The 20,694-nt window shown below is 38.2% G+C and overlaps 1 protein-coding gene across 6 annotated transcripts in view; it reads right to left on the bottom strand.

The window, feature by feature from the left end:
• Nucleotides 1–20,694, bottom strand: part of LDB3 (LIM domain binding 3) — a 117,062-nt gene that overhangs the window by 46,773 nt on the left and 49,595 nt on the right. For 3 of the 6 annotated variants that reach the window (XM_033066677.2, XM_033066676.2, XM_042779541.1), the window contains exons 4-5: nucleotides 18,243–18,318; nucleotides 11,266–11,672 (exon numbers count right to left, since the gene is read on the bottom strand). In XM_033066677.2, coding sequence (XP_032922568.1) covers nucleotides 11,266–11,672; nucleotides 18,243–18,318 — 483 coding nt within the window. Of the gene's footprint in view, nucleotides 1–3,395; nucleotides 3,600–6,955; nucleotides 6,979–11,265; nucleotides 11,673–18,242; nucleotides 18,319–20,694 lie in introns of those variants that run through there. The other 3 variants (XM_042779540.1, XM_033066678.1, XM_042779542.1) reach the window with 2 other exon arrangements.

The following is a 20,694-nucleotide window of genomic DNA, read 5'->3' on the forward strand; positions in this document are numbered from 1 at the left end:
TATTTAAATCCATGATTTCCTTTAATAAATGCTCTTTCTTGCTCTTGTAAGAAAGTCACCATGTTACTGTGTCTTTTCACTGCTCAGAACCACGTGCAATAACAACTACCTGATGTGAGCCACCAGTTAACTTCATATCCCCACACTTTCTTAATCTTGCAGAAGCTTAAAAACCTGTTGCATGGGACAGCAAATTTCCCTCCTGAACACTGTTCTAGAGCAGATAATAAACCACTGGATAGACAGTGCTGCTGATTTCAATCACAGACCACTGTGGCAGCAGTGGTGTGTCAGCCACAGACAGTTCAAATTCCTCTGTTTAAACCGTCCAGCTCAAACACTTTCTTATGTTACGACCAAGGTACAAAAAAGCAGTTCAAAGGTTTATGTGCAGATATGCCATTAACTCAAGCATTGTTAAAAAACTAGAGCTGGAGGCTGGACCACAAATTTCACAGTAGCAATGTGTGGCATTAATATGACATATTAATACCCTTATGGTAGATGATTAAGGCAGGAAATGGAGCTTGGTGAATTAACCTCCTCAGCAAAGTGAAACATGCTCATATAAATTGAACTAAATTAATGCAATACATTGGAGTATTTCCAACTCCATCTTTAATTCAGCAGGTCTTTTTCTTTTTTTAAAAACATAATTATATTGTGGATGAGTAACTAGGACATATGAGCCACTCAGCATGGAAGTGCAAAATAGAGTGCATTGCTGATTATGAGCATTTCATAAACCTAAATGTGACAGTTGATTCTTACAGACAGTCTAAAGATGCACATAACCATGTTAATACCTCTGTTATACCTCTTTGTAATTTAATTTCTTTCCATCTGGGTGTGGATGTGCAGCAATATCATGTATCTTGAAGCATATTATTTTAAATTGATGCTACTGCAAAAATAATCTCTTTCCAAATGGGTTAGAGCTGTTGGGGGTTTTTATTCTAGAGCCTAAGGTATTCTAGTAGGAGTCAATAAAAATTATTTTCCTTTTTCTTATCATCATTTAAGTCACACATTTTTAACATTAAAACAAGCTTTAAAGACAGTCAAACCTCTCTGAAAATGGAATTTTATTTTTTGGAGTTCATGATAAACTATGGTTTTACTATGTGAATCACTCCCTGGAGTCATTATGCAGATTTAATTTCAGTAGATATTAGGTAAAAACCTAGGAACACTGTGGTGTTTTACCCCAGATATAGACATACAACAAAACATTGTGACATCAGGTATTAGACTGATTCCAGCTATTTTAAAAAAGGCTCTAAGAGGTAAAACCCCACAACCCAACAAACAAAGTTCATGTAGACTGGCAATTTACTAGTCAGCCAAGCTGATTTATTGCAGAGGACACACAAGACCTTAGTTTGTACAATCACATTATTGATTCTGCTACTTCAGCTGCCAGCTGGATTTATGTCTTTATACAACTTGTGAATTTGGCTAAAACTACATAATGGAATTTATAAGTGGTTTGACAGAAATGTACTGTCAATGTACTGTTCACATGGTTTTACTGCAGTCACCTAACTCTTGGTTCTTGGTTTAGCAAGATCAATTAAAACAGAAAAACAAAGATTAGGAAAATATATAAAGTCAGGGCATTCAAAATTTTATACCTTTAAACTTTAGCATGGAGTCAGAGTATGAATAATTCTGTCCTTCCCTGTATGATTTTCATGGTGATCCAGTAAGTGTGGCTTATTTCTAAGTGACAAGAGCCTGACTGATCTCATGAGGTTACAACATCACTGATTTCAAATGGTCAAACTAGAAGATTAATTCTTATCTTAAGCCTGTCTGTCCTTCATCATTGATAAAATAAGTTAAAGACTGTTTCCAACTGCTGTCTGCTCTTTAGTTATGCAGTCTGAGTGTGCTTACCACCCTACAGACACTTGTGGGCAAATGAAAAGGACTGAGATTATTAAGAATGAAGAACAAATTATGGGCTGATAATTGAGATAAAATGAATCAGGACACAATTTGGTCTGCTTTTATATTAAAAACTCATACAAACACTTCTGTGTTAAGCATAATCTTAACTCAGACTTGATTGATTAAGCAAAAGAACACCTTGGTTTCCACTGCAAATTGAAGTTCAGAATATCACAGAGGAAACTAAAGGAAACTTATAAAATGAAAAGGATCCACATATTCAACATTAACTTTATAATCATCTGATCATTTAAATAGGTAATTGTTTTAAACATTACTATTTGCATCATATAATGCTACAGCATTTAATAGAAAGTGCCAGTATGTCCCCTATAAAATGTCCCCTTTAATCCATGCCTATGAAGCATGTGAACCCTTATAAAAAACAGAAATGAACTTTTTACTTCACTGATTGGAGTCTACTCAACACCTGTGGAGATTCACTGAGTTATGGCCTAAGTCAGCTAAAGGTATTGCTTGTGATTCATCATGAGGGAGAGCTGTGATGAACAACAACATTGGTGCAAAAAGTTAGCAGAAAATTAAAATAATGATGGAAAAAGAGAGGGAAAATGGCCAGCAAAAGGGACCACAAACCATCCTCATTTTGAATAAGACTGCAGCTAACAAATGGGAAAGAAACTACATTAAAGAGCATTGCTATACCTGTGTTTTGGTGCCCTATCAAAGGAAGGCAATTTCTGTTTTGGGTAGAAGTACACTCGGTAAGAGAGAGACCTGGGTACATTTATTGCATATGTAATTTCAGTAAAGTTATTACAGCTCTGGATAAGTTAATCAGATAAGACTTCCAGAAGCATGCATTGGAAAAGCAGAGTTATAAAGATCAGTGGATTTTGCCACAGTCCAAAGGACTTGTGTAAAACACATGTAACTGCATGTAAACTGGGGATGGGGAAAATACAGAAAAACACTCCATTCTGAAGAAAAAAACAGTAGCCAGTGCTAAATAAATATTTTGCATTCTTCACATATCAATAAAATTCCATTCCCCTTTCCTGTCCTTTCTGAGCTATGCATATAATAGTGACTATTATAAATCATGGTTGTCAGGAATGAAAAGCCACCCAATATCATACAGAGCATTAGGTGTACTTTTGTGGGGTTTGCCAGTTCTAGGAGGAATACCAAAAAAGCTAGGTTAAATTAAGGTTACCCTGACTGTGGTAGGGAGGGTGGAAATAGATGATTTTTAAGGTCCCTTCCAACAACAAACCATGCTATGATTTTCTAGAGATCCTTCCTTTTAATGTCAAAACATGGAAATGCTTATGGACACTGTCTAGGATTGATACGTGTTTTTCATGTGTAATGCACCCCAGGAAAAAAGAGAGTCCAGGAAGAGTAAATGTGTCATGCAGGTAGGTATGTTACAAGTACCATGCAGAGAAAGAGCATTCCACAGAAGGAAATGATCTTACCCAGCAAATTCTCCACCCTGGGCTTGTGCCTGGCCTGCAATTGCATCCATGATAGCATCCTGGGAATACATGCTGATCGGGGTGTTATACTGCGCGTGAATTATGGTAGCCTTGCCGCCAAGGCCCTTCACCTCAATGGGTTTGTGGGTAGACAGGGCAGAGTCCTTCAGGACATTGGGGTTGAAACGCTCCGTGAAGTCCGTGCTGGGTTATGCAAGAGTGAGGTTCCACAGGGAAGGGAGGGGAAGAAAGGAGAGAGGCGTGAAGTTAAGTGAGGGGAGCACCACCAAGAGAGGAGCATGCACGTCTGTTCATGGCATCTCACCACCAAAGCTTCTCATTAGGGAAGAGCAGACAATGTAAGTACCAAGCCACAGCAAAAAGATAGCTGTGCTAATGGAAGTCATTTTTGAGTTGGCTTACAATTATAAAAAGGAAAAAAAAAAGGTGAAATAGCTGTCACTGTATTAAAATATCACCAAAAAAATACTTAAATATTTGTGTGATACTTACATAATCAAAAACCCTGTTGTTACATGCATGTATACATCTAAGTATATACAACCATGCACAAGTATATATGCATGCCCATGGGACGTACATACACAGTGCAGAAAATTCCTTTTTTTAAAATCCTTTCGTGTTTTCAGGAGGGTCTTACAAAGGTCTAGAGAGTACAGTGAAGAGAACAGATCTCAGGTTCTCTATTATTTAGAAAGTTTCCAGTACTTTCTGTCGGTGTTATTAATCACAGTGACATTTAGTACTTGTACCTTTTAATCTGCAAGGCTTTCCTCACAAAGACTAAATCTTCCCAAAATCTCTCTACAGTCAGCCTGAAGTGCTGCTATGACATGATAAATGCTCAGTCCCAGATCAAAATATGCAACATTGCAACCAAAGGGACCAGTGCAGTTGGAAGAGTTGGTGCCTTAGTTTCCAGTGACTCCTTTTACAAGGAAAGATTTTATATGTGACAGACTGAGCCCTAAAAGCAAGCTAACTGAAGCTCCCATGACACCAGAACAAGTCAGTTTGATATCAGACTGCAGCCAAAGAGCTGCTGGTTTTCTTGTAGGGCTGCGTTGTGCATAGTTGTCCTGAGCACTGCCCAGAGTTCCAATAAACAAACTAAACCTCAGCTGACAGCTACTAAGGTGGCTTCTGTTCTTCAGCCTATGGGAGATCAGGTGAATCTCTAATCTGCTATTCCTGTCCTGCCAGCAGCAGGAGGATGCCGGCAGGAGAGATTCCATACACTCACCAAACTGGACAAAATTGGGAATTCCATCCTTTGTGAAATAACAGATATTTCATAAATGTTTCATTTAGAACTGAAAATTTCCAAAATTGGAAATTGATATTCCTCCCCTTGCAGAAGAAATGCTGAAGAATTTAATTCTGTTTGATTGGAACAATTTTTCCTTTTCAGTTTAAGACATTAGACAGTAAGTTTATCGGCTGATACGGTTTTTCTCTTTACACACACAACAGTGTGCCTGTTTACCATGGGTAGACCCAGAGGGTGAGAGTTAAAACTGAACCCTCAACCCAGCATGATGGAAAAAGAAAAATCAAGTAAGGCTGGTAGCCATCTGACTTAATTATCTAGATTTTATCACAGGTGCTGTGCCACCTCTGCAGCCAGCCAGGGGATTCCGCTCTGTTTTCAGCCTTTTTTTTGGTGGGATGCCCTGACTGAGGATGGACAGAGAGAGATACAGTCACATATCATTGCAAATCCTTGATAGAACATTGACAGTCACATGCACAAAGGACCAGAGACACACAGGTGGACATGCTGCATTGCAGCCACAGCCTTCAGTTGCACATGCCAACATTTTAAAGGAGGGAACAGGGAAGCGGCATTATGCATTCAGAAAGTGAAAATTATCTTTTTACCAAGACATTCTCACATTTAAATACATCTCCCTTAACTACTCATAAACTCTGACAATTCTATAATTACATTCACATTATCTCTTGAGGGGTGAAGTGTGGAGACATGCAGGTTGCTGTACTGAGCATGCACATGCCTGACTTCAACAATATCTCCTTTCTTTGTAATACCGAAATAATCACATGATAATTACAAACACACAGGTCCTCAGGATCTTGAATTTAATGTTCTCTTTCGTTCACACTGTTGGAAGTACCAACGAGATTCTAAAATCAAGATCTGAGAAGACTGTGTGAAGGAAAGGACAGAGGTTAAATATGCCGCTTTTAAAGAATAATGTTCTAAGCAATTAGTTTCCACAGTCAGTTACAGAAATCAAAGCTACTAATGTCAGAACAGCCTAAACTTCCCTCATGGTAGCAGCAGGAGTCATTTGGGCTTTCACTCGTGGTCTTTAAACAGTTTTAGTAATGTATTTCAAGAGGTTTTAGTCACATTACATGAAGTTAACAGGATTCCCATAAAAATAACAGAAAAAATATACAGATTGCCAACTGCTGAGTTCTTTCTCTGACTCTGGAAGCAAACAGAAGATGTTAGTGTTTGTAAGGGGTGCAGGGTTCTAGGACAAAGTGGCAGAGGGAAGGCAGCAGAGACAGCACCTCTGCAAAATGAATGGGATCTTTCTCTTAAGCTAGAAAAGGATCAGGAAGAATAAATCCCAAAGCAAGTAAGATTAAGTATAAAGTGACTTTTGCTTTCTAAGACAAACCTGTCAGAATAATTATTAACGTAAACTTAAACTGGCTAGGGTTTTTCACTCCAAAGGAGTTACATCCTCAAACCCATGCCTCACTGAAACCAACAGAAAATGCCAGATAAGTGCAAATTATATGCACTAAATATTATTTCAACTTTATGTATTCTTCTACTTCTCACTTTGTACTGTCTGTTTAAATTTGACATTTAACTATTAGAATTATTTATTTTATCCTCAATTTAACGCAGTATCCAGCAATTTATGGACAACACTCAGGTCAAAGGTAAAAAGTGAGAGTTTAGAGACAATCCTCTGCCTCTAGAAAACTAAAGGTCAAAATGGAGGACTCTGAACTCTCCTAAAGCAGATCAATCACATTTTCAAATCAATAGTTACTTCGTTTTTGGATTTATCAAGGTAAATCACTTCACAGATTTTTTTTCCCCATATCAGTATCTTACTCCAACCTAAGACTGAATTTTTGCAGACTTCAGAAATTAATTTAACATTGAAGCTAAAAGTACTTTACTAATAACATGGCAAAAAAGGCTCAGTAACGCTCTCCAAACCCTGAGGGCATGAAGATGACTTAAAGATTCGAGAGGACTTAAACCTGCCTGTAGAAACAAAACCACCTGAAAGCTTTTAGAAGAACTGGGCAGGCTCAGGTGGCAGCTCCATTCAGAGCATTAGAACATCACCAAGAAATGCCAAGCGGGAGCACTGCTGGACAGCAGGGGCAGCACAGGGCGCCTGCCACACCAAGCAGATGTTTAAAAAAATACTTGCACTTGCAAGCGGACACAGCAGGAACACAGGGGATCATGCTACTCCAGAAAACACATCTTCACACACACAGCATCACACAGATATCTGGCACTACACAGAGGTGATACTAACTTGGCAGCGGTGTTGGTTATGACCTAGAAGAAGAGAGAGAGAGAACAAACAACATCAAAACCAACCACACAGAAAAAAGTCAATAGTTTGTAGACTGCAAAGGGCAAAAGATATTTACAAAAGATTACTACAGCTCTTCTCTGACCATCTACAATTAAGAACAAAAAGCAATGTATGCCTAAAAACCCCAACGTGATTAAGAAAGGAAAAAATGCAGGGATTATAGTTGATCCACCGGGACTTAGTGGGGTAGCATGGCATTTTGGCTCACCCTTCAACATGATCTTTTTGCTGTGCATCCTTAAAAGTACTACTACCAAAGTGAAGGGAAGAGGGAGTAGAGGGGAAAAAGGAGGATTTTCAGAGTATATTCTCAGCTGAAAATAGCAAATGAGTGGTAGAGACCATATTTTTCTCTTAGATACTGAATATTCAGGGATGAAGTCTGTTCTCCTCAGGCCACCCTCAGAGTTGGTTTTGCAAGACTGATTTTTAAGTCTTTTACATGCTGGAGAAGATCCAAAGAATATATTGGTGAATGTTTTAAAGCTAAAACTAAGGAAAATGCCTTTGTATGCAACAAAGCATTTGCCTAGATATAACTGCACCTACATTGTGCCAAGAGGGGTGTAAGCCAATTAACTTTGGAATAGTCATTCCTAGTTTATTCCATATGAAACAAAGTAAGCTGCGCATTATTATTTTTGGGATATTCATATCAGGATATTTTATTCCAACTGGTATGTATACAGTATGAAAAAAAGGTATGTTCACACTCCATTTCTGCATAAACCAGTGATGGTGCTTGCACAGGAATTCCAAAGCACTGTAACACAGGATAAAGCTGGGAGTGCAGAACAGAGCATGCTCAGACAATGCTCCTCCCAGTAACTCTTTATGGCAATCACATAAATAGCAGTAATGCACTGTGATATTTATTTTAACTTTGGTTTTTTTTCAAAGCTTAGAAACCCACATTCTGCTCTATTCTTGGTTGAAGACTAATTAGCCATAGATAGTGTAAAATAAAGAGGAAGAGATCCAGGGTTAGTTAATAAACTTTTCTTCTTACTTGGCCACATGGAATGCTGTTGACAGAACTGGGCACTGAGGATTCCAACTTGCTGCTGTGACATTTCTGTGTCTGGGACTGATACAAAATACTGGGACAGCAAAGGTATGCTGTTAAGAGTGACATTACAAATGGATTTGGCTTCTCCTGCTTTTTCCCTGCAGAACCTTTGATATTACTGCTTCTTCCTACATATGATCCTTTTGCCTTGGCTCATCCAACTGCACTTTTCATGATCAAAAGCACTGTAATGAGCCAAAGCTGCAGTAAAGGCTTTGCACTTCTGCATTTCCATGATAAAGCAATCACAGATCATCCTCTGCAGCTACTGGTCAGACTCTCAGATTTGAAAATATTCTTCTAGCTTTATAAACCCTACATTAAGCCTATATCCATTTTAGGTGTATGCAGGACAGCTGGGCACTCATTTACAATGAAACCAAGTGTAATGGTATCATTTTCTGACTCATCCAGGCATCTACTGTACATACAAAATAACATTTTCAAGGCAGAACTAACAAACCCCTTAATTAAAGGAATATACAAATATGTCCAAAGGAAAGAAACATTATGTGCACACACCAAGAACAGCTCAGCAGTCACGTCTCAGTACTAAGTTTTTGAGATGTGAAGAGGCTGCTATAGCTTCCTTCAAAAACAGTAAAGCTTTGCTTCTCCTTATGTTTATGATGTGATGAGAAAATTCCTTCCAGTTCAGAGCTGCACATCATCTTAGTTTGATTCTATATAGGGACATGTCTGGAACACCCAACTTGCTGCTCGCAGAGGTCACACAGTAAGAAGCCAGTAACCCAAGCCACCTGGCACGTACTTGTGGGACAGGTATTTACTGCCCTTGACCTACAATGTGAAAAATAACTTACACTGGAATGAAAAAGATGCACATGTTACAAACTATGACTCACTGATCATATTTATTCATACACTCCAGAGCTTTCAGCACATCACGTTCCACACTCCTAACAGGCTATCTTACTTTTCACCTTGGGTCAGAGTGATAAAGCTTTCATGTAAAGTGTATCAGACAAACAGATGCTTTGTTATTCTTCACAGATCAAGGAAATAAATCTCAAAATTAATTTCAGCTTCTTCATAGGATTTTCCAAAGGGTTTAGCTAAACCTGTAACAGCAATTCACACAATTAAGTTTAAATACTTTGGTGAAAAGGTCACAGAACTGAAGCATACCTTAAGATCACTCCTCATGCTTGAACTTTCTCGCAGCTTTTACCATACAGCTAAGTGTTATGTTTGTGAAAGCACAATGAATTCAGTTTTGGAGCACCACATTATCACAACCATGCTCTATTATATGGTAAGAATGTTCCCAGCAAAGACCAGAGCTGATTTTGCAGTGCTCACAGTGCTTCCTAATTCACATATATGCACTGTGAGATTGAGATTATCACGGATGCCACTAAGTCCCAATATAGTTACAGATTCCATGCTTTTCTCCACAGAGCAGGAGGCAAGATCCTTCTTATTTCATGGATAACAGTCAAGTGGGAGTGGGAGTGATAACACTATTGAGCTCTGAATTTTCTCTGCATGTCAACAGAGTTGTACATTTCTCTAAATCTCCAAGAAGTTACCTGACAAGACATTTGTTCAGTGCTTCTGGCCTCTTTCATCTTTTCAGAATGCTCCTGTGCTGCAGGATAGGGTTTTTTTATTTTCTTGTTTGTTCATCAGTGTTACAGATGGTAAAGGCACATTGCAGTTCCCTAAAATTTCGTGCAAACTGAATAGAAGTCTCACACTGACTTTGGTGAGTGATTGATGCAGCTGTGTTGTAATTCTGATAACAAATAGTCACAATGATGAGCCATCCTTTGGGATTCAGCTCCTCTCACCCTCACCCCTGCAGATATTAAGGAGGGTTATGAGCATAGTGGAGGCAAAAGACAACAAAAGATATACTCCTAGGAAACTCTGTATATTGAAATAAGACAAGAATCATACCAATTCTTCAGAAAACTGTAAATTAAGAGAGAAGTATTCTGAGTTTATTTTGCTGATCTTGCTTAAAAAATGAAATTATTTTCTTTTAAGTAGTAATTGTTTTACTTAATTAGTCAGTATGAGAAGGGAGGATAGAATTTTTTTTAGATAAGTTAATTAAGATTGTTAACATTGAGTACTCAAGAGAGTGGCAGTGAATCATCTAAAGCTGCTTGAATCATCTAGAACAGGTGTATATGCTCTTTTAATAGAATGAAACATCCCTACTTTGCTACTTAAAACCTCTTGGTTTTACTTTTGCAAAGAGCTTCTGCAAAGGGATGAAAAGCACTTGAAGATATGCATTTGCTATCAGACCTTGAGCAGATTTGTCAGAATTTTCCTTAGATAGCCAAGTCCCTAGTGTCAAAAAACCACTTTTCCTCATATTCCTAACAAGAAATTTATCTTAATTTTTAAAAACCAAACAACACAAATAAACTAAAAAATTAGATTTGTTTGATAATTTATACATGAACAAAAAAAAATTAGGGAAACTTGTTTCTCACTGCTTTTTTATCATGTACTGTAGTCCAAGCTCCTCACTTCACAAACCTACTAATAAAACAGATGATCTGCAATACCGGAATATGGAAAACCTTGACAGCATGGGATCCAGCTATCTGAGCAGTATCTGGAGATCATTCCTTGTTACAGCAAAGTTAACATTAAAGCTAACAGATACAAGATATTCTTCAAACCAGAGGGTTCAAAATATTGCAGTTCTGATTCATTTTTGCACATGAAAGCCAACGCATTAAGGCAGGAATTACAGCAGGACACTTCAGTAGCCGAGCATGTCAGATTTGCTGGTCAAAGCCATTTCTCTTTAGCAAAGCACCAAAGATCAGGTGTGGTTTATAGCAGCTGTTCTGATGTCTGACAGCAATACTTGGTTCTCTGAGACTCCATGCATTAGTTAGAACTGCTGAGTGCATGCCACAGCCCTGAGATTATTACAGTTACTTCAGTCCTAGTGTTCCCCCTCATGCTCTGCTGACTATTGTCAATCCATGCTGCACTTCAGACACCAACGACCATAGTTCTGTAATGGCAATGTGGGTATGTTTTGGGGGCTGCTGGAAAATTTAATGATTGATCCAGACCTTAATCATGATTGCCAGACAAATGCACAATAGGTTAAGCACCATTACATTCACTGTTCAGCAAGTTCATTACTTAATGAAACAATTAAAGATGTTACCATGTTACCTACCCTCTAGGAAGTCCACCTTCTGAAGCCCTTCGGTTAAGACTCAATTTATGCATCTCAGCCATTTCCCTCAGGGTCTCTGCCGAGTAAAGGCCAATGGGGTTGTTATACTGCCTTGCAGGGCTCAGCTGGTGTGCAGGGCTACTGCCACCGCCCAAAGCAGGGCTTGCTTTGGAACCTAAAGTGCTCTTGGCAGGTGAAATGTCAGGAGTCACAGACTGAGAGGACAAGGAAGATCTAACTGTGGTAGTCTTTAGGTAGGAAGAGCTATTTGAAAGGCTGATCTCTTGCTGGTTGAGGTAGCCTGAAAAGGTTCCATTGGTTGCTAAAACACTACCCATAGGCCCAGTCGCCGTGTTAGTTAGAGGGCTGAAGGTTGTTCTGTTGCCATTCATTTCCCAAGCAGATTCCTGTAGTAGCAAACATGCAGGCCAGGAAAAGAAAAAAAGAAAAGAGCAATCATAGAACACATGCAAAAATAACGTATCTGCAATTAATGCTGTAAACATAGTCATAAACTAGCAATAAATAGATTGGGGCCAAAGCATTCAAACTTTCAGGGAAGATTTTCAACAAAGAAATGCATTGTTTCAAAATAAGGGGAGCAAAACAAATTCAGGCATTTTTCACTAGGTTTTAGTTGAAATCAAAAAATAAAGCTTAACATTAAGAGAGCATTTGCTACTAGTCAACCTCACAGCAATAATTTCATATTAAGGCAGCACTGTCCATTAATTTCTAGGATAATTAAGAAATCTTTAAAAAAAAAAGTCTTAAGGTAAGAATAATTTTAGATCATGTACAATCATAATAGTCAATGCCATTATTATAAAGATAATGATTCTAAACCACATTGTGTTTTCTATGAGTGCACTGGAAGTTATGGAAGTTATGCACTGCTTTCCTGGGCTCTGGTTCATGCTGATCAGGCCATGCAGCAGGGTTAGCAGACACATCAACAGGACTTGAGAACAGGCCCTGCCCCGCAGAAAGGTTGCTCCAATGCTGATCGTTCCAGCTGCATTTCCACTTGAGGGAATGTGTGCTTGAGTCTGCAGGTATGTGTATGATCCTACAGTCCCGTCCCAGATAATATTCCTAACTGGGACAGCAGCAGAAATTGCCTTAGCCAAAGGAATCTCTCCTACAATATCTATACCATAGAAGTCTGTGCTGGTGCTCAGATTCAAAACAATCTACCAAAAACCCAGCCTGAAAAAACATAGTCCAACACTTAAACTTCATAAATGACTCACCAGAAATGTGCCTCAGTGAAACCAAAATAGGAGGTGATATTAAAAAAGAGAAATGCTCACGGTTAAGAGGCCCATGTAATGCTGGCTACTTGCTGCAGTCCAGCCTAGGGGATAGGGACAGGCAGGGCCATCAGCCTGAAGCAGGCATAGAGCCCACAGTCTGGCCTCAGTAACAGCCAGTTCAAGAGCAGGTGGTGGCCTGCAGAGATGTTCTGCCTCATTCACTGGTAATTCAATCATCATCTTTAACACCTTACACTCATCTCCTCCACAGACTTGAATGAAATATAGGCCTGAGAATAATTTGGCATCTAATTCTATACTTTTGCTAGTATTGATTATCATTAATGTAATTTATTAATTTAGATACTATGGTTCACAAAAAAAATATTATTGCCCTTTTGGATTTTTCTATATTGCATGTATAAATTTAGGGAGCATACATTTAGAAAAAAAAAATCAAGATAGTATGCCTTGATTAATTAAAATTTATTGAAAAAAACCCCCTAAAGATCTAAGGATATAAATAATCATAACAATAAACACATTTAAGACATTTTGAATCAAAAATGTAACACAGATAAAATTAACTAAGATTATTTTTCTTAGTGATAAACAGGAAGAGATTTTAGCTGGCATTAATAACTGTCCAAGGCTGTAGAAACAGATAATCCTAAAAGCATTTTCAGACTATGCCTTTTTAAATAAATACATTTGCAATACATACTTCAGTCTTTTTACCGTGACACTGAAAACAACAAACAACAATCCCTTCCAGAGGCCTATTGAAAGCTTCCGGATATCATTAGATAAATAGAAAAAAGGGTTTCTCTCTAAAAATGTGTTCAAAAAGAGGCACAACCACACAAGGCCGTGTTCAAAAATTAAGTAATCACTCGGGCAAACCATTTTTACATGTCAGCACAGAGGGAAAAAAACAATTATTAAATAAAAATTAAACACAGAGGTAATATAGAAGAAAAAGGATATACTAGAGTTATATTCATTTGTTACCCTTAAAACTCTGTGGCTTTTAGTTAACAGTTGGGTTTCTTCCTACACCCCAAAATAAAAGGACATGCAAGGAAAGCTGGTTGTAAAGTATCAGTTTCAACTATTAATGAGAGAAATGCCATGTATTTCCTTAACTCTAATGCATTTTCATAGTCTTGGTGTTTCTTCATAGTCTTGGTGTTACCGGATACTACCAACAGGCAAAGGGAAGATTATTGGACAGTAATAAAAAATGATGCTGATGATTTTGCTCCCTTTTGGCACAAATGGAGTTCTGGTTTTGCTCCTCAAACAATCTCTAGCTGAAATACCAGCATGCTGGCAAATCAGCATTAGAATTCTTAAGAATCCAGCAGTGCCAGGTTAGCAATCTCTATCTTGAGTTCATATTTTAGATAGTTTCAGGGTGGTTGTTTTCCTTGTGTTGTGAGGGGAAAAAATGGATGAAACAGGAAGTGTCTAAGGGAGTAGCTGTATTACTTCTTCTAAAGAATTACTGCCCCATCATCAACCTATTTAGCTCTTTCCTTTTGTGAGTAACAAAAAAAAATCTGATTAAATTTATTCCTGGGAGAACATTGTAGAATTACTTTTTGTCTCCAGTTCAATGTCAAAATCTGATCAATGCAGAATTTCTGAACCCATTTCTGACTGTGAAGGGCAAATGCTAATACTGAGCAGCAGCACTGAGCTTTCAGCATTGCATCACATGAAATGCAGCCAACAATAACAAACGTTCTCCTGTTCCCTATCTCTCATCCCATTCTGTTTCAGCGGCTGAAAAAGCAAGCTGACACTTCCAGCTCCAGGAGTCTGATGCTACCCCTCCAGCTGGCCAGGAGAGGAGGCTCTGATACTGAGCAATGGGCTTCCCTCCAGAAAGATGCCAGGATCCTGCAGCAATCCCTTACTGTGGGAAGAAAACTGTGTATTGTCAGGGAATTAGCTTAAAACTGCTAAATGCAGATCAGTCTCAAACCTTTTGAAAGAGAAGGAAGTTAGGAATCAGCTCAATTTCCACTCTGAAATACTATTATTTGTTTATAAAAATCTAGTTTGTATGAAAGGTAAATGTTCTTTCTTATGTATCAGGGAATTGAGAAACAAATTTATATTGGGAGATATAATACCAGGTTTTGCAGGTCCTCTCCCTTTGACAACTAATTTTCTATTTATCTATTGCTGTGACCCTACCGTCATTACTCACCTCCTGCACTTCTGGGAGAACAATTTTAACAGTATACCAGTGAATTTGACCACCCAACATGCTCAAGAAGCAATTGTTGCTTTACAAATTTTAGAGGAGAAAGGTAATGAAGGCACCATGGCACTGAATGACTCGGCTCAAAGACATGCTCAAAGTGCTTTTGGCTGAGCCAGCTCCTCCATCCTACACTCTACTTAAAAAGTCAGTCATCTCCATCTATTTTCTCTTAGACACATAGGCTTCCAAATTTGGCAGGAAACAAATATGACAAGATATTCACTGGGACTCCAGAATAAGTGTGTTCAGTAGTGTTTCACAGAAAGCACAACACATGGCCATATTATTAGAATTAACAAGGCTGTCAATACCTTCATGCAAATGGACAAATGTTAAAGCCATGCTTAGCCCTAAAGCTCCAGCCTGAATGTTTTGAACTGCACTGAGCTGAATCTTCACTTGTGTTGTGTCCCCTCTGAAGAGCTGCAGGAACTCATTGACTGATTGATGGCTTAGTTTAAATCCTTGGACTCAAGCTTACTCTTACTTTTATTTGAATGTTTTCAACATTAACTATGACCTTTCTTCCAGCTATGCCCCACCTGTGCAAAAGACTTCACTAAATCGAAAAGATTGAACTAAACGAAATGAACATTGTTTCTAGTTTGAGAATCATGTCAGATATAGTGAAAATTAAAATCAACCAAACCTTATTTCCAATAATAGCCCTACATATTTATGGTTGCAGAATCTGTATAATCTATAACATTGATCAGCTTTGTGAAAGAATGACTGATCTTTGTGAAAAACTATGTCTGTTTTCCTAAAACAAAAAACAAAGAAACGAGCAAACAAAATCAGTGAAAGAAGTGCATGCTTGAAAATTAGTGGAAGCTGCAATCAGATCAGCAATAATGTACAAGAGCATTAATGGTTTTAACCAGACACTGAAGTTGCACATGCAGATTGTTTAGCTAAGATAGCCATGCCTTAACCTTAACCAGAGAAGGGTGAGGAAAGCTTCTCTTGATGTATGATGATGACACTGTCATGACTGTCTCGTAATGCAGTTTTTTGCTGATTTTTAAAAAATATCATCAAATTCATTTCATGTGAACCATCAGTCTAAACACTGTCAAGCAGAGGTATGGAGGTGACTTCTACCTGTGTGTCACAGAATTCATTTCTACAGTGATGTTACTAGAAAAAATAAAGTGACAAGCAAAGAAACCTTGGTTTTAAAGTGTATTTTCTTTAATACACCTTACTGCCATATCAGCATTACACTGTTTCTATCAGTAAAGTATTTTTATTCTGGATTTTGAGACTTCTCTGAGTGATCAATGCCTTTTTTCCTTTCCAAACAACCCCAAAAGGAGACTTCTTCTTCACGTAAAAGTTACTGTTTACTAGCACGGACAAGTGACACACACGTCCCTCCACTTGACCTGCAAAGGGTCCCTCCCCCCAGCACTCTAATGTTACCTCTTCCCTCTGGGTGAGAGACCTACACTTTAGATCTTCCTGAATACTGCAAGATAACCTGTTTCCCACCATACCTTCCCCTGGATGCCACCCTTTTGCTCCAGAAAGGTTCCAGTAAAGCTCTTTTCCAGCTGCTGGTACTGCCTATAGCCCGTTCAGAAAAGTCTGCCTCCAGCAGCTCCTACAAACCTTTCCTGAGAAACTTGCACAGAATTCTCCACAGCAAGCTTCTGTAAATGAGTTGAGTCCTTTGATCCCCATCTCTCTCTGAAGGGTTGGAATAGAAAATGTAAAGTGTCTTTACGGCTTTCATGCCAAGGGGTCTTTTAGGACCTTCAAGAATCCCCTGCAGTGCGTGAAGTTAACTTTTCTATACAGCAGATAGTTAAAGGAGGAAAGTATTTTCTGTGGTAAACAGCTTTTAAAGACCTATGGCAGCAATTTTAAAACTGACACTTGACAAGAAGAAATGCACCTAAAATGCACCTAAAAGAGTAATGAAAATTCAATGTATTAAAGCTTTATATCCTCTATGGAGGAAGGAGACAAAACTTTCATATCCGTGCATGTGCTATAGAGCCCCAAAAGTAGGTGTCAATCTTGTGTTGAATAACTCTGATGAGAGAGATCTACTCACTGCCTTGAACACTAACAGCATTCTAGGTGGGTCTTCAGGGAAAACAAGAACTCCTTCCCCTTCCTGTCCCTATTACTTTGCTGGTACAGTCAAACACCAGTCTATCCAAAATAATGAGCCATTGCTTTTGTTCTAGGAACTTCACAGTACTGTTTGGCGATTCTTCCAGTAAGTTCCTCCACAATAACTTCTATAAAATCATGATATAACTTCTATAAAATTATGATATAAAAAGAAAAAACTCTGAGCAAGATAAATTCTTAATTTCACCTTCCCTTGCCAAAAAAGTTTACAAGATCCTGTCTGAAATAACATTATTTCTGCCTCAACTAATAAATGTCCAGTCAGGTTAATTTAAAATTTCACAAAACAAAATTGAATCAAATTATTCCCTCCAGGTGCATTCTCTTCTGCTATTTTGAACCTATTTGCAGCAGTTTCAGGGATGATGTTACCATCCGTGCTCTGAATTTAGAAAGCATAGTGTTTATAAAAATTACTTAAAATTGATCTGTGGAAGTTGGAACTGTCAAAAACACTAGAAAATCATCTAATTCCCCATGTATTTTGATCTCCAGTGTTTTTTATTTATATGCATGCTAGGAATGAAACCAGCACTGACAGCAGGGATAAGTTGCAGCAATGGAAACTTTAGCTCCTGTCCATTTATCTAATCAAATGCATCAGCAATACAAATGTCCTACCCAGAGCCTGAGCCTAGGGATATATATACCATCTTTCAGGTACCCTTGCTCCTCAGTGTCTCCAAAGATACAGAAGATGAGTTGTCAGGTACAGTCAGTGTTTATTCTAAGATGAACATTTGTTTTATGAAAGATGATGTGCTTTGACAATGGAAACCAAGCCATTCATTTCCTCTGCCACTTGCTGTTACTCATTAAATTGACTTATCCTTTCTATTTTTTTTTTCTCAGGTCTTCTGAATTCTATGATAAGAACACTATATGATACAATCTTTCAAATGCCCTCATGTCCTTTTTCCAAATCAGTGCCATTTCAGTTGCAGACAGGATTTGGTTAGACTGAAGCATAGTCTAATGGCTCTCCCCAACAATCTATGAAAGCAAATGTAGATTTTGAGAAGCTTTAGTGGCTTCTTGTAGCCTAGATGAAAACTGTTGCTCAGAATTGGTTAGACCAAATCACATCACAGGATAGCTGGATGCTTTGGTCCTGCTAATCAGAAATTAGCAAAATACAGATCACTAATAGATTGCCTTGCAGCAGTTTTGCTGCCTGTGCATTCATTCAATGTTTAATTATTTGGGGCAGGCAAAAGCTATTTCCTGTAATAGATATTTACCTTCACTGCAGCAGATAAAAACGGTATTCACCTTTGGCTGAGGAGAAACATGTCACTTACCTTCTGATGGGGAATTACAGCCCTGGGAGAGTCAATTCTGGGAGCTGTGGTTGAAACTGGCACTGGGCGTTTAGATCTGGGGATTAAAAAAAGAAAATAAAAGATGTGTGTAATCTGCACTCCTATTTTTCAACTCTAATTTCATGCCAAAAAGCTGCTACATCAGGACTGAAAGTTAAGCATAGCCTAGACTTTTTCTGTCAGTCATTAGGCTTTTTCTACATCCTCGTTTACAAAGGTATTAAATGGGAAAAAGTTTGAGAAAGTTTCTCTGAATGATGACAATGCACCAGTTATGGAAGTAACCTCTGACCCGGGAGATCATCTGTTTTCCAATACTTGTGACAAACTGCATTTTCATAGATGAAATTCAGCCACAACTAGATAAATTCAAGTTTGGACACCACTCTGGAAAGAGACTTACAGGTGTTTTAAAATGCAGAGGCTAAACTTCAGTGCTGAGGCATCTCAAGATAACACCTCAAAAGATTATTATTTAATACCTAAAACTGTACATCTGCAACTGCAATTACTTAAACCTCTCTTCAGGAAGAAACATGGGCTTCATTTCAGACAACTGAGTTTCACAATAAGTTGCACTCTACTGAATTAGCCACACCAGGTGCCCGTCTTTCACCTATATTTGACAAATATATGTCCTTGGTAATTTAAAAAGCCAAAAATAAACCCCATTAAAATGCTCTGAAAACATACAGATGGCCCTTTCTTTGGAATAACAAAGAAAGCATAGTGGCAAGTGTTATCTCAAGCACTTCTAGGATGCTCAGGTAAGTGAAAATGTAGTTGTGGGAGTGTTGTGAGAATCTGCCTAGTGGTGAACGTTCCCCTGAAGTTGTACCAGTACATATGGGATGACCAGAAAAAAGGAAATGAAAGACAAAAATCAAAAGAACCAGAATTATACAAATAATATCCCATTTCCAACCTACAGATCAGGATTATGCCTCAAATTCTAATCTTTAAAAAGCACATTTCAAAATTAGGACAGGTACAAAAATGAAATAAAAATACTTAAAAGCTTACATATCAAGTAGAAGCAGCTAAGACATTTGGAATTGCTTGCTTTAGTCAGGAGATGAAGGGGAGACATTGCAGAGGTTTAGAAAATAATGAATGGTAGTAAAAGGGAAATAAAACTACTCTTGTGGACATTGAACGAAATTGAAAAGACAACACATATAAAACTGATAAAGGTCAACATCTTCTTCTAGAGAACTTGATTAACCTGAGGTGAAACTCATTGTTACAAGATATTGTGACTACAAGAGGAGCAGGGTATCAGAAAGGATCAGTTACACTTAACAACAAAAAACCCCAAGAGCTGCTTTAGACTAGGTATAATAAGTAAATATAAAAACTCTCATTTTTCATGGCACAGCTTAAAAGATCTCCTGTGTTAGATTCATTATTTTCTCACTGAGGGCTGTGTTGCACTTTCCTCTGAAATGCTTTCCAGGGGCATCTATCAGAGGGAAAGCTGAGCTCAACAGGAACGGGGCTCATCTCCAATGGCAATCCCTGCATTAATACCCAGCTCCACATGGAGCTCTGGGTTTAACTTTAGCTGCCACACAACTTTTTCTCCATAAGCAGTAGTGAACATACAGGAGAAAAAAACCACATAAGAAAGAGGAGTAATCCTTCCAGGAACCGCAAGATTTCCATTGATAGAAGGTATGGAAATTTTGCTACTTTGAGAGCTGAAAACAAAGCTGATAGAATCGATGCTACCTTACAACCAGCTAGTATGAAAATGAACGCAGTCTGAGGAAACAATGAAAACTGTCATTTTCTTAAACAATGTGTAATTAACCTGTGAAACTCACTGACAAAGTATTTCTGAAACAATGGGCTAGTAAACTGTAATTCATACTCACAGCTGAAATATATCACAATATACTCCCAAGATACAATTATCTGAGAAATAGATACCTTTAAGCTGTGAGAACAAGAGCTACTTACTAACTGCCTAAAACAAACTTTCCTCAGGCATGTTATCTTCCCTCAGGAATGAATGCCATACTCTTCCTCCAACCATTTAACTTAAAAAGAAAAACAATGAATCATATTTATGAGACATGCACATATATCACGAAAGACAGAAAAAAGAGAAAAAAATCAACTGCAGTTCATAACACAGGGTGGCTGAAAACTGACAGTGACAGTTTATGAACACACAAAGATTTAGGGGATGATTCTGCTCCTCTTTCCATTACTGCAATTTCTGAATACACACAGTAATTTCTTGCATGCACACCATGTTAAGTGTCCCCTTGCTCTGCTTGCTGATGATGAATTTTAGTGCCAGAGTTGCTCAGCACTCTAAATGTGGTTTGCCACATACAGAGGTGTAGCAAACAACCACAACTTCATGTTTCATGCTTAACTGGAAAACAGTTGTATTGCAGCAAAGGAATTTATTTACCAGACT

Source organism: Catharus ustulatus, chromosome 8 (assembly GCF_009819885.2).
Source record: "Catharus ustulatus isolate bCatUst1 chromosome 8, bCatUst1.pri.v2, whole genome shotgun sequence".
NCBI classification, from domain to species: domain Eukaryota; kingdom Metazoa; phylum Chordata; class Aves; order Passeriformes; family Turdidae; genus Catharus; species Catharus ustulatus.